Here is a 12,574-nt window from a genome sequence, read left to right on the forward strand (position 1 = left end):
TGCTCGGCCTAATGGCTTCGCCCAGCGAATGTTGTCAATTTGGCCTTGGCAACATTTGCTGCCAAAAGCTGGCAACATGCCTAGAGAAAGCGCTCTTCTCTCAACTATATAGATGCAGCTATATATTTCTCCGATTCTCCGGGATACGATTCTCCTGCTTCGCTCTCTCTTCTCTCTCTCTCTCTTTCTTTATTTCTCTCTGGTTGCGACGAAGATCGCAATCGCGAGGCGCAACATGTTGGCTTCAAACCGGTCTGGCCGTGAACTTGGTGAAAGAAGCTACCAAACCGAAGCTCCAGTTGGGGAGAAAAGTCTGCGGCGCGTTTTCCGCTTGGAAATTTTTAAAAGACGCTGCCATCCAGCGGCCTGGAACATTTGTAATCCGACGTTAGAAGTCAGCGGATCGTGGCAAAAAAAAAAAAATAAAGAAATAGAAATAAATAGAAGTGTCCCAAGAAGATACACTGATTCCTGACTTTCTGGACTTCGCGTGTGTGTCTGTGTGTCCGAAGATTTGGAGTTACTGTTAGTTGACACTAATACGAGAGCGAGTGAGAAATACGAGAAATTCAAGAAAAAACCGAACGTGAATCGCGAGTGCTAAAAAAAAGTTAAATCGAGAAAAACCCCCCGAAAGTATAATCCCAACCAGAACTGCAGTCTTGGTCCAAAATGGTGCGGTTAAGTGCAGCCTGGAGCTGCTTTTTGGCCCTGATTGCGATTGCTGCTGCTGCGGCTGCCTCATCGTCGAATTATCCGGGAGTCATCGAACTGGTGGGCTATAGCAATCGCCGGGCACGCACCTACTTCCAGGAGACGCCCCGCTCCAATCCGAATCCCCCAGCCGGCCTGACCTCCTCGGCCAAAACCAGGGCCGACATAGAGACCGTTAAGAGGAATATACGGAAATACGATCGCTTGCTGGAGCTGGATACGAAAAATCTACCCGAGCAGCAAAAGGATATGCTGGCCAGGATTGTGGAGCGTGTGGCCAGGCTGAAGGAGTCGCTGGATATTGAGGAGCAGCAGTTTAACCAACAGGAGGCAACTTCCTCCAGGAGCAGCAGTTCATCCAGTACATCGACGCCCCAGGAAACACAAACGGAGGCGGAAACGGAGCCCTTCGAGCAGAGCACCCAACCACCCACCGGATCCACCGAGGCCGAAACGGATCCCACTCTCATCCTGGACGAAACCACTCTGCTCGAGCTGCAGAATACGATGAACGAGCAGGCGGCGATGAGCACGATGATGAAGGAACTGCCCACCACCACGGATGTGAGTCAGCAGCAGCAGCAGGAAGCGGATGCTGCGGATGCAGAATCGGAATCGGAGGCCACCGAAGAGGGCGAGACCACTTCACCAAATCTAACCACCCAATCGGAGGCGGCGACTACCAGCGATGAATCCCTGACCGATTCCACCGATCCCGATGATCAGTTCGTGGCCGCCAGATCGAATAACAATATAGCGGCCATAACGGCGGCCGATGATGCCGATGGCAGCACCACCACAACCACCGCGAATTCGGGCAGTCAGCAGCGCACTTTGACCACGATGGGAAAGCTGAAGAACCGGGCCACCAAGCGACCCTTTGCCCACAAGGTCACGGCCGCTCTGAAGCGCGGAGGTCAGCGTCCGAGTAGCGTGAGTGCAGCGGCTGCCAATGCGGCTGCGGCCTCGAAACCAAGTAGCAGCAGCAGCACCACCGCCTCAGCCAGCAGCACCACCCAAAAGCAAAAAGTAGCCAGTACTAACTTCCAGCAGAAGCAGCAGCAATCGAAGCCGCTGCAAAAGGTGACTCCCTCGATTGGATCATCATCATCCAGTGCTCCTTCCTCATCGATTCCCTCGGCCACCACGAACTCAGCTGCTCCAGCTTTGCCCATCGAACAGCTGTATACTCGCACTCCTCAGGCCAATATTCCACTGGCAGCAGCGGCGGCAGCAGCAGCGGCAGGATCTGCAGGATCTGCGGGATCGGGAGCCACGCCAGCCACCTACAGCAGCAACCAGCAGGACAGCATGGTCTACGATGCCCATGTCAATGCATCTGCCTTGATCGACAGCCTCAACACAAACGCTCGCGAGGAGTACTACCAACAGAAACTGGGAGCGGCCAACAAGGATAATAAGGTAAGAAACCAAGTCTTACAAATTTCCTAAAATTGAATATTTAAACTTTCCTAAAACCTTTGGTTGTAAGGAAACTAGCCCAACACTTCAGGAAAATTTATGATAAACATTATTCCAATATAACTGGGTAATAGGAAAAGCTTGAATTTGTTTAAAAATATTTTTTAAAGTCACGTCCTTTTTATAAACCAAGAAAAAGAGGTTTAATATAATGAACTTTGACTTCTTACCGAAAATAAACTTATTTGAATTTAATATTTTCGGTTAATATTTATTATAACTCATAATTGCAAACCATGTCCGAACAAAGAGGATCTTCCAACTCCTTTCCTAAATACTTCCCCTTCTTTGGCTTAATTAGCAATGACCACCAAAAAAAAACGACCAAGTTCGAAGGGGAAATGTAGAAAGGGGAAAGGCGGCGTGCGCCTGTCAAGCTAGATACATATTTCCCAAGACAATGGGCCAAGTCCCCGGGACAGAGACATCTCTGGACAAAAAAAAAAAACGGAAACCGTTTCGGGCTAAGCAAACAAAAACAAGAAGAACCGAAGTAAAACCCCGTTGAATGTCAAATGCAGAATTATTGGAACAACTTGACTCTCAAACTATAACAACAAAGCAACAAGCGATGACAACGACAATGACAACAACAACACGAAGGCATTGAAGGCATAGTAGGAGCCACAAAAAGTTTAGAGATACACAAAGAAAAAATTTGAAAATATTTAATACAAGAATATTGCAAATAACAATTTGTTCTAGCGCCTCTCTCTGCGATTCTCATAGTCATGAGTTAAGGTGAACTTCATGTTATGCCTTCGACCATAAATCGATTTAAAGTTATCGTTTCCAAAGTCTATAGACTTTTAAGAACCATTATAAAATTAAGAAATCTACATTTTACTCAGGCATAATGTTTTTCCAACTGTATAGGGGCACTGAGCTGGGTTGGCGACTTGGATAGTTGGCCAAAGCTGGCCACTTGTTATAAATGGAGCGCCTCCAGGCCTTTGGCTTTCCATTGCAAATCGATTGTCATAAGCTGGTGGATGGCAAGGGGAAGGGGAAGAGCCTGGAAAGCAACCGAAACTTTCAATACAATTGTTGAGTGGGTCAGTTTGTTTGGGTTGCTTTCGCAGCACAGCAAAGCGCGGAGTATCGTTTTGTTTTCTGCCTTTTTGATGACATGGACAAGGGAACTGGTCAAGCCTTATTAGATACAGTCAAGACGGAGAACTGCAGTCGGTGGGACAGCGATGAAGATGGAGGGCATCTGACTGCAGGATCGGCAATGATTTGGGCAGGCAGGCATCGGAATGCCTGGCAATTTGTTGCCACTACTGACCTATAAATTTTGATGTGCACCTAACAATGATGATTGGTAGTGGAGGCCGGAATGACTTTGCGTTAGAGTCGGTTTGAGAGACTCTGCGCAAACAACGACATAATTTATGGCCATAGTGCGATCGGCTATCGATGCAAGACGACACACATAGCCCAGCTTCCATCTTCTCTCCTCAATCCTCCAGTGTCCCAACTACCAACCAACTACCGATCATCATCGACAGGTTGAGCAACTCACTTACCCAGCAAACAGACGGAAACAGGTTGAGTTGGCGTTGCAAGATTCTAAGTGGCCTGGACTTACCTGAAATGAGAAAAGAATTAAACTAAATGAAAATGTTTCACTTGGCCATGGGTGGTTGAGTCACTGGTTCTATGCCGGTCGTGTGCCTAATTAAAATGGCAGTCACATATCCGCACCTAAATGGGTTGCAAAGACCCCGACCAGTCTAATGAAGACTTTAATTGTTTGTTTGCTGGCTCAATCGATCTGCAGATTAATCGAACTGCTCTTGTGCGGTTAGCATCGTTTGATGCCGTTTTAAGTAAGGTCTGTCAATGGATGCGATTATGGTTGCCGCTCTGGGAATGTTGGTGGAATTTAAGAATGAGTCGGAATTAGGCTTGGGTCCCAGTCTACCCAGAAAATTAAGCCGGGGAAAGTTAAGACATGAGCCTTTCATTGCCAATCCCATGAGGTGGTTCCCATGGATGTTGGATTTGGTTAAGCCCCGAAAGACACTCTCCCAGCCAAGGAGCATTACGCATTCAGCGCCTCTCTCTGCGCTTCTCAACAATGTTAGCTTGGGTAATGGCTAATCTTGTGTACTACACAGGATTTTCTTGTCCAAATAAAAGATTATACGACTGGCTTCCGCAGTTAATTAATACGGGTCTCCATCTTTCGACACCGACATCACCTGCTACACCCAGCAGTTTAGCTGTCGGGAAAATTCCATTCAGTAAACAAAACGAATTGAAAACCACTGAGTGAAAAGTGATCATTAATTACATTTCAATGCTTGGGCATCCAGCATGTTAATCGGCTACGAAAGGTCGTAAAATCGAATCAAAGCCGCTCGAGACAACGGCGCTCATCAGAAGAACTTTATGAGCTACCCATGATGGTCAGCCCAAGAAAATAGCCAGAAGATGATGACGCTTGATCAGCGGAGCGTCAAGCTCGGCTCGGGGTTGGGTCTTGATTGCTGGCTGTCGGTTACCGCTAGGAATATCATAAATTAACGATTAAGCTCAGATTTGTTTACGGTTACCGCAGAGGGAGAGGAAACTAAGGAGAATGCCTTGGTTCGGTTTTTAGCACTGTGGCCGCGTGTAATTAACACATTGTTAAATAGATTTCTGCTTCTTGGCCGGCATTTGTTTTTGGCAACAATCGAAAGATGAAAGCATAATTGTTACATTGCCAACAAAAGAATTGGGGTTCGCTTCTTTGCTAATTTGCATACAAATAATAATACAAGCTGGGGAAAAACTTTCGCTGCCAGTTGAATTTACACGCTTTCTTCTTGAAACACAATCGACTAAGAACTGCAAACGGGGCTAAAGACCCGAATGTATTTTGTTTGATTTGTATAGACAAACCGATTGTGCTTAATTATGGAGGGCAAAGCACCGTTAGTTCGTCAGCTAGTTCTATGGCTAGGTCATGTCTGATTCCGGCTGCGATCTTCTTCGCATGAGTTGAAAATTCCTCAGTTCCCCCCGTTTTTCTCATCCTCCCTCTTCCAATCTGGTGATGCAACCACCAACATACGACTTTTTCACGCTTCCAACTCGGCTAATTATCGGGGAGGATGAGAAGGCCCAGAGGCTTGGCATGAGCCAAAGCGTTGGAAAGACCACCGCTCATAATAATTAATTATAGCCTTGCCGTATGCATCACACAAAGAAGCTAAAAGAAATTTAACTGCATTTCTATGCTGTGCAGAGTCAAGGGTATGCTGGGTTTAATCGAACGTAATGTACTTTAAAATAGGATAGTTTTCTAAAAATTTCGCCTCTCTATGCGCTTCTCAAAAATCTTAGCTTGGACTATTGCCAATCTTTTGGGATTATTATATTTAGAGAACCAAACAAAATGAACAGAAGAATTGAATAAAATTAGGCGATCAAATTTTAAACCATTAGCAAAAGAATAATAACTAAATTATCGTGAAAAAGTAGTTCACTAAATGGATTTCTAGAAAGATAATTTCACTTAACCGAGACACTCGGCACCAGATTTATTCGGTTAGTTAGCTCTAAACTTTTTATATGACCTCCTCCCCAACAATCCATGGTAACCAGACCAATTCGATCACTTTCAACCCGACTTTCGATAGCGTTTTCTTCTCCTAACAAAGTTCGACTCGTGCCTCGTTGCAGCAGCAATGACACTAACAATTTCACAAGTCATAGAGCATATAATCACAGCCTTGGCAGCCAAGTATGTAACCGAATGGAAAACATGGAAAATAATGTTGAAAAAAGTGAATTGCAGTTAATGTGGATTTCTAGAAATCATAACGAAAAAAAAAAACAACACACAGAAAAGAGAAAAGAGACGAAGGCGGTGCCAAATCAAAGACAAAGGAAAACCCTCCTACGGTTCGTGAAAAAGTGTGAAATTTGTTGTCTAACAATTTAACAGACATCGGCAACTGCCGCCGATTTTCCCCAAGCACACATATAGACACAAAATGGACATATATGTGGACAGCGGAAGAAGGCGTGACTTGGTCAGCCGATGATTGACATGCTGAAGTAGCATGGCCAAGTGCACTTATCGAGGTCTGTCTGTGGTCTTTACGGTGGATCCGTGTGTGTGGGCTGATGATCAAAGAAGTCAAGAAAGTTGGCATGGAAATTTGACGTTTAGTACGTCTAATTGAAAGTGGAAAAGGGCAGCTGAAACAATTGAGTGAATTTGAATTATATGATAAGCAAATGCGGTAGATTTTCTATGCCAAAAAGTCAAGGGAAGTCAAAGTTTTAACATAGTACTTTCCAAGTTAAATATCCCCAACAGAAGCGGCTTCTGTTTGAGACTCAAAGCAACTTCAAAAACCTCACCAGCTTTTACCGAATTTCCCCTGGCAACTCAAGAGACTCATCAGCTTAGAGCACTCCAGTCGAGAAGTCAACACCTCATGCATCAAGAACTCCAAGCCAAACATTTTCCCCCAAGCATGATCCATTACATCACAAACACTGATTTTCCGGGAGGATAGTGGAGTGGAGTGGTACCTCTAACCGAACATGTTTTGATTAAACATTTACCGCTTTGTTTTATCAATTGCTTGTTAACACAAACACATACCGACACAGAGATGATTGCAGCTGACCGTTAGAGCAAAGACATTAGACGCCCAAAGTTATGCTAATTTCAGATTGTTCAAAAGGAAAGGCTCTCGTTGAAATGATGATAAACCAGAGACAATGGTGATGATGATGATGATGATGCCATAGAAAACTGGTAGCAAGTTGCAGTGACAAAAACTGACCATCAAATTACTCAAAGTTTAACATTTTTAATTTAAATTTAACTATAGTATTTTATATTTCAAATGGAACCATTTAACCATTTTATTTTTTATCTGTGTTATACGTTTTCAACTTATATCTAAACATATATATTGATAAGACTTTTCTCTCTGTGCAACGGAAGCTGCATATCTGCTATCGAATGCAAATGAAAGCAGTGATGCAGAAAGCTGAGAAGGCTGAGAGAAAGGGGCAGAGATATGCACTCATATATGATTAGGAAAAATCGAACAATGCTCCGACAATCCAATCCAATTCAATCCAATACAATCCAGTCCAATACAATCCGGCAGGCAGAAGAAAGCAGAGACGCCGCCAATCTTGTCGGGCTTTCTAACCCGCTTGTTTTTGTTTTGGGAAAGGGTTTTCTGTTTCTGTTTCTATTTCTGTTGCTCTCGCTGTTTCTGCGATGATTTATTAAAACTTTTACTAGCAATTATAGTGGGGGAAATGGGCGTGTGGACGCCACAAAAATCTCACCCACTAATAACAGTAATTTATTTGACCAACCGGCGAAAATTATTTCTCTTTGATTGGGTCCATCATAAAGCAGAATCCCAGAAATGCGAAATGAAAAGTGAAATCCGGCAGAAGGGTCGATTCGTTGCCACAAAACAAAAGGCAAAACAAAGGCCATAAAAAGCAGAGGAAAGAAAGGGAAAAAAGCAAGAGTAAAAATAGAAGTGGAAGCGGCTTTTCAATTAACCCAAGAACCCGGCCAGATATCTATTTGGTATCTGGGTAGCGAATGCCCACTGTGCCCATTCCATAATTTATCGAACGATTCGCAATTTATGGCAATGACTTGAGCATCCAGAATTGGCCATTTGGCGAGGCATTTATCTCGCCGCATGCTATTCAATTACGAGATGGGAAGACAACATTTACGATGCCAGCAAGATCATCAGCAAATGAGATGGAAGATATCTCTTAAAGTTTAATGAAGAAGGTAGTCGGTCAGGAGATGATTTTCAGATAGCAAAGATTTATTAACTAATTGTATCTGCACAAATTTTTCATCTGAGATCATCATTAAAATGTTCATAATCCAACTTAATAGACACACGATCTTTTGTCCTAACTTAAACCCAAATCATGTACCAAAGATCTTCGGGGAACCCCTTAAAATCGGTCCCCTAGAGATCATTGGTTGGGCCAAGATCAAGCAGATCGTGCAGCTACAAGACATTGATATACTAATGAGGGCTGCACTTTCCATTGATCGCTTTAAGTCGAAACAGAGAGGTAGAGAGAGTGAGAGTGTAAATAGTCATTAGGCCGACTGCCAAAAACAAACTACATCAAGTTCGGATAAAACAAACCTGACACCTAGACGGGCAACTTAAGAAAAAAAAAATGTGTAGGACGAATAAACCTCCTCCATTGGCATCTCCCCCACAACGAAACGACTCACGACCAAATTAAGATCTCACAGCATTTGGCAAACTAATTGCAAATGTCTCTACTACAAGTAGGGGGAAAGGGGGGCTTTGGGGGGTTGCCCTCGACATGGAACAACTGCAGCTATTTGCATTACAAAGACCCAAACGACCTATGAGATACTTGCAACATCTTTCAACCGCCTCTCTCTCTCTTCATCCTGGCCATCGAATTTGTGTCTTTGTCTTGCGGAGTTTTTGGCCAAGAGATTCCGACTCCGATTCCGATGCCGATTCCGTCTTTGGCTTTCTTCTCTGGCTCTCTGGCAACTTTCTGCTGCTTTGGCTTTCTAGGTCGTGTAATTGTACATACTACACAGCCATAGCGTCGAGGAAAACCAATTGCATTTAAATCACATTTTTCTTTGTTTTTTTTTTTGTAGTTTTGTATTTCCAGCATTTTCTGCTTCTCTCAATTTTTTGATGGCTAATTCAATTGGTGCTGCCGCTGTTGCCTTTTGCTACATCAAATTGATAAATAATTTATAAGCATGGCGAGAGGGTATCCAGGCTCTTCAGCATTTATGGTCTATAAATTTAATACCCAAATGCGCTTTCCGAAAACAAAATGTGCACGGGCAATTCGAAATAATCAAAGCCAGAAAATATCCAAACTCAATTTGTGGTTTTCGGTTCGCTCTCGTTGGCAAGACAGTTAGACGATCCGGTTTGTTTGGTTTGATTTATGTGGCTTTTAATTCAAAATTAGTTTGATTAGTCAAGATTAGATTGAGATCGATATTAGAAGAATTGGCTCAAAGGTTTACCAATTCTTTTACCAAGAAAAAAATTATTAAAATAATATTTTAGAATTTCTAAAAAAATATTTTTGCTAATTCCATAATTTTTTGTAATAAATATCCTATAAAACACGGAAGTCTACTATCGAAAATCCCATTTATTTCTGTGCCAACTAAAGGCCAGAAAATCTCCATTTCAAGGGGCATTAGCTTCCTGCCCAACATTAAGCCGGGCCATTTGTTAGCAATTTTATAACATAACGTCGGCCATAAAGCAACACAAGTCGATGCCAAGGAGCCACCGCTCTAGACCAAACAAATTATGCACCCCGCCCAAGCGAGTAAAAGGAAACTTTTTGCGCATTTCAAGTTGAGGACAAGGAATTACAATTTATAAGCAAAACAAGAAGGCATAAATAAATGCAGCAGCAGCAGTAGCAAAAGTTGCAACATTGGACCCCAAGAAGAGGCCAAAGTCAGGGGGGCCACGCCCACGAATTAGCAATTTAAATGTCCTCCAAATGCCACCCAGGAAAATGCTACCAACATTTCAGGATCTGAAGAAACATTGCACTATATGAAAGATACTACTGCCGGCCTGCCTGCCCACCCCCAAAGCACTTTCTACGGACCGAGGCATAAATTTTACACAACTCCAACACCCCGGCAATCTGTAGTAAAAGTTGTTGCTCCACTAAAATCAGCTGGAAATAAAAAACTAAAACACAGCTCAAACAAACAAAAAAAAAAGAAGCAATATAAACGCTTCGCATTGTAGATTTGCCATTCAAAATACAATTTTCAGCATTATTTCAATCGTTGATTACATTCACCTGTCGTGAGTGAGTGTCTGGAGTGATTTGAGATTCGAGTTTTGAGTGGGCTAAAAAATGCTGGTTGCATGTTCGACCGAAGTTGAAAAGTCTCTCGCCATCTTTCCCCATTAATTGCAGGCGAGCATAGAAATTGCCGAATTAACGTTTGGCCCACAGACCTTTTTCGGAGGTCAAAGTTGCTCTCGACCGCAAATCGAGTTTTGATTTTCGAATTTATGGCTCATCGCCAAATTACCAGATTGCTTTCTTTGTTTTGCCCAGGTTTTTCTTTAGAAAGTGCAATTAATTTGTAGATCTATGATTGCTCATCGGCGATTAAAATTAATGGCAGTGGCAAAAGGCGATAGAGTTTGGGTGCACAAATTATAGTTGATAACCAGAGAAAAGTTGCAGACATTAATGAATTTTATAAAATAAAAAATCAAATTTAAAGAGACAACAAAATACAAGAATATTTAAATTTATAAATTCCGTTATAAAATTTAAAGATATGTAGAAAATTTGAAAATGGTATATTCAATTATTAAATATTAATATTAATTTAATTAACTTACTTCAATAAAATGAAATTATTTTTGTTATGTTTCTCAGATGTTAAAAAAAAAAAATTAAATAGTGAACTATACTCTTTAATGTTTAAAATATCTAAAATTACATAATTTAAAAAAATGTATTAACTAAATTAAGTAAAATTTATTTTAAATCATTATTTTACAATTATAAATCCCAGTCATCTAATATACAGAAAATATACCAAAGGAAGTGAACTAGAATTTAAAATAAAATCAATACGAGCTCTCAATCACTCAATCAACCTGAAATTGACCTTAAAATTCCCCAGCTGCTCATCTTTCAATCAAATCTCTTCAGCAAACAAAACCAATAAAACTCCAAGCTGAAAACATTTTCATTTTCCTTTCTTTTGGTGAGCTGTGGAAAATTGGAAATACATTTGACTCCATCAACTCCACTTACAGCTAGTGTGGTCAGGTTGGATTTGCTGCATTTTTTGTTGTATTTTTGTAGGCCATCTACCGCCAACACTGGCACCCTGACATCAGATGTTGCTGCTGCTGTTGCTTTTGCTGTTGCAGTTGCTGCTGACAACTTGACACAATTTTTAATAAGAGACGACGACAACGAGCCGGTAGAGTGTCAATTTCCATGGCCAGGAAAAGCCAAAACCAAAGAAAACCGAGAAGCAGAAAAAGTAAAAAATAGGAAAAAGAAAAAAATGAATTCGAAACTGCAGCTGGAGGCAGAGAAAAACTCCTTGAGCCCAACTCGACTCAAATCAGACAGCCGCATATCGATGATATAGGGAAAGAAAAGCCATTCGAAAGGCTCTTGCCAGCGGATATTACAAGTGCTTACCGCTTTTCGATGGATAAATATTGTTATAGCATTGCAGCAACTTCAGAAAGTTGTGGGTTGTGTCAAAGCAATTTGTTGTTTATGTTTGCCAGTGTTTGTCCGGTCATTTGTCAGATATTTCCGCGGGTAAACAGTTTTGGCGCTGCTGCTTTCCCAGAAACAGAAGTTCGCAGAGGAGGACTCCGGCTCAATTATGTGCGAAGATTCCATCGAAATCATTAAAATAACAAATTGGGCACGAAACGCAGCCGGCCCACAAAATGGACAAAGCCGCAAAACTCCTTTTGGGTTTGCCAAAGAAAATTGAGTTGGTCAGCGACGAATGCAGATAGTTTTTTGTTTTTTTTTTTTTTTTGGAAGGAGAGAAGTTGGTGGTTAAGTGGCTTTGGAAACCGCAAATAGCAAAATGGTGCAAAAAGGGTACAAAACCGACGGCAGGCCTCAATTATGGTGTGTTTTTTGGGGGAGGGGGTTTTCGAAAAATGCGCTTTCTAACTGCAGCCAGCATTTCCCAGTTCCCATATCCCTATCATCATGAAGTCATCGAAGTTTATCATCGTCATCATCATCGTACACAGCCGAAAAGCAAAAGTTACTGGTTTATGGGCTAAAAGCGTGTGCGGTGGGCGTGGCATTTGAAATGGAAATTTATGCCACAAGATACAAGATACAAGACCCTGGCCAATATGTGTCATTTGTGGTAGTCCTCCGGCCGGAGATTCCTGGCCAGACAACGCTAATTGAGTTCAAAGATCGCGGAGCAAAGGAAAAGTGGGAAATCCGAAAGCTCGAAATTCAGTGGAACTTAACTTTGCACAGTTTTATTAATCATTTCTCGGCAAGAGGCATAGTTGGTCGATTTGCCCAGGTTCCCAGGCAGCCATAACACGACCGCATCGCATCTTCAATCAACGTCACAAGAGCCATAGACCCATAGAGCAGCATAGAGACCATAGAGACTGCGGTTCCGAAAAACCGGACCCCAGGAAGGCCGCGAAAATTAATGAGCGAATCCCTCGCCCTAGACATTTTTTACATAGGCGGCGGGCTATATCGAGTTTGACTGCTCGCATATGGATATGGGCAGGATGATGGGCAGGCGCAACAAAGTAGTCCGCATCCCAAATGGTTTGCAACGCCATAGGACACACGATGA

At 42.4% G+C, this 12,574-nt stretch overlaps 2 protein-coding genes across 3 annotated transcripts in view; one reads left to right on the forward strand and one right to left on the reverse strand.

The window, feature by feature from the left end:
- Positions 1-12,574, reverse strand: part of LOC108067186 (elongation factor-like GTPase 1) — an 81,749-nt gene that overhangs the window by 47,430 nt on the left and 21,745 nt on the right. The window lies entirely within an intron of this gene.
- dsx-c73A (doublesex cognate 73A) overlaps positions 364-12,574 on the forward strand; it is a 30,340-nt gene continuing 18,129 nt past the window's right edge. The window contains exon 1 of the mRNA XM_044394456.2: positions 364-2,136. Within this exon, the coding sequence (XP_044250391.2) occupies positions 673-2,136 (1,464 nt within the window). The 5' untranslated portion in view covers positions 364-672. The remainder of the gene's footprint in view (positions 2,137-12,574) is intronic.

This window comes from Drosophila takahashii, chromosome 3L (assembly GCF_030179915.1).
Source record: "Drosophila takahashii strain IR98-3 E-12201 chromosome 3L, DtakHiC1v2, whole genome shotgun sequence".
In the NCBI taxonomy this organism is placed as follows: Eukaryota; Metazoa; Arthropoda; class Insecta; order Diptera; family Drosophilidae; genus Drosophila; species Drosophila takahashii.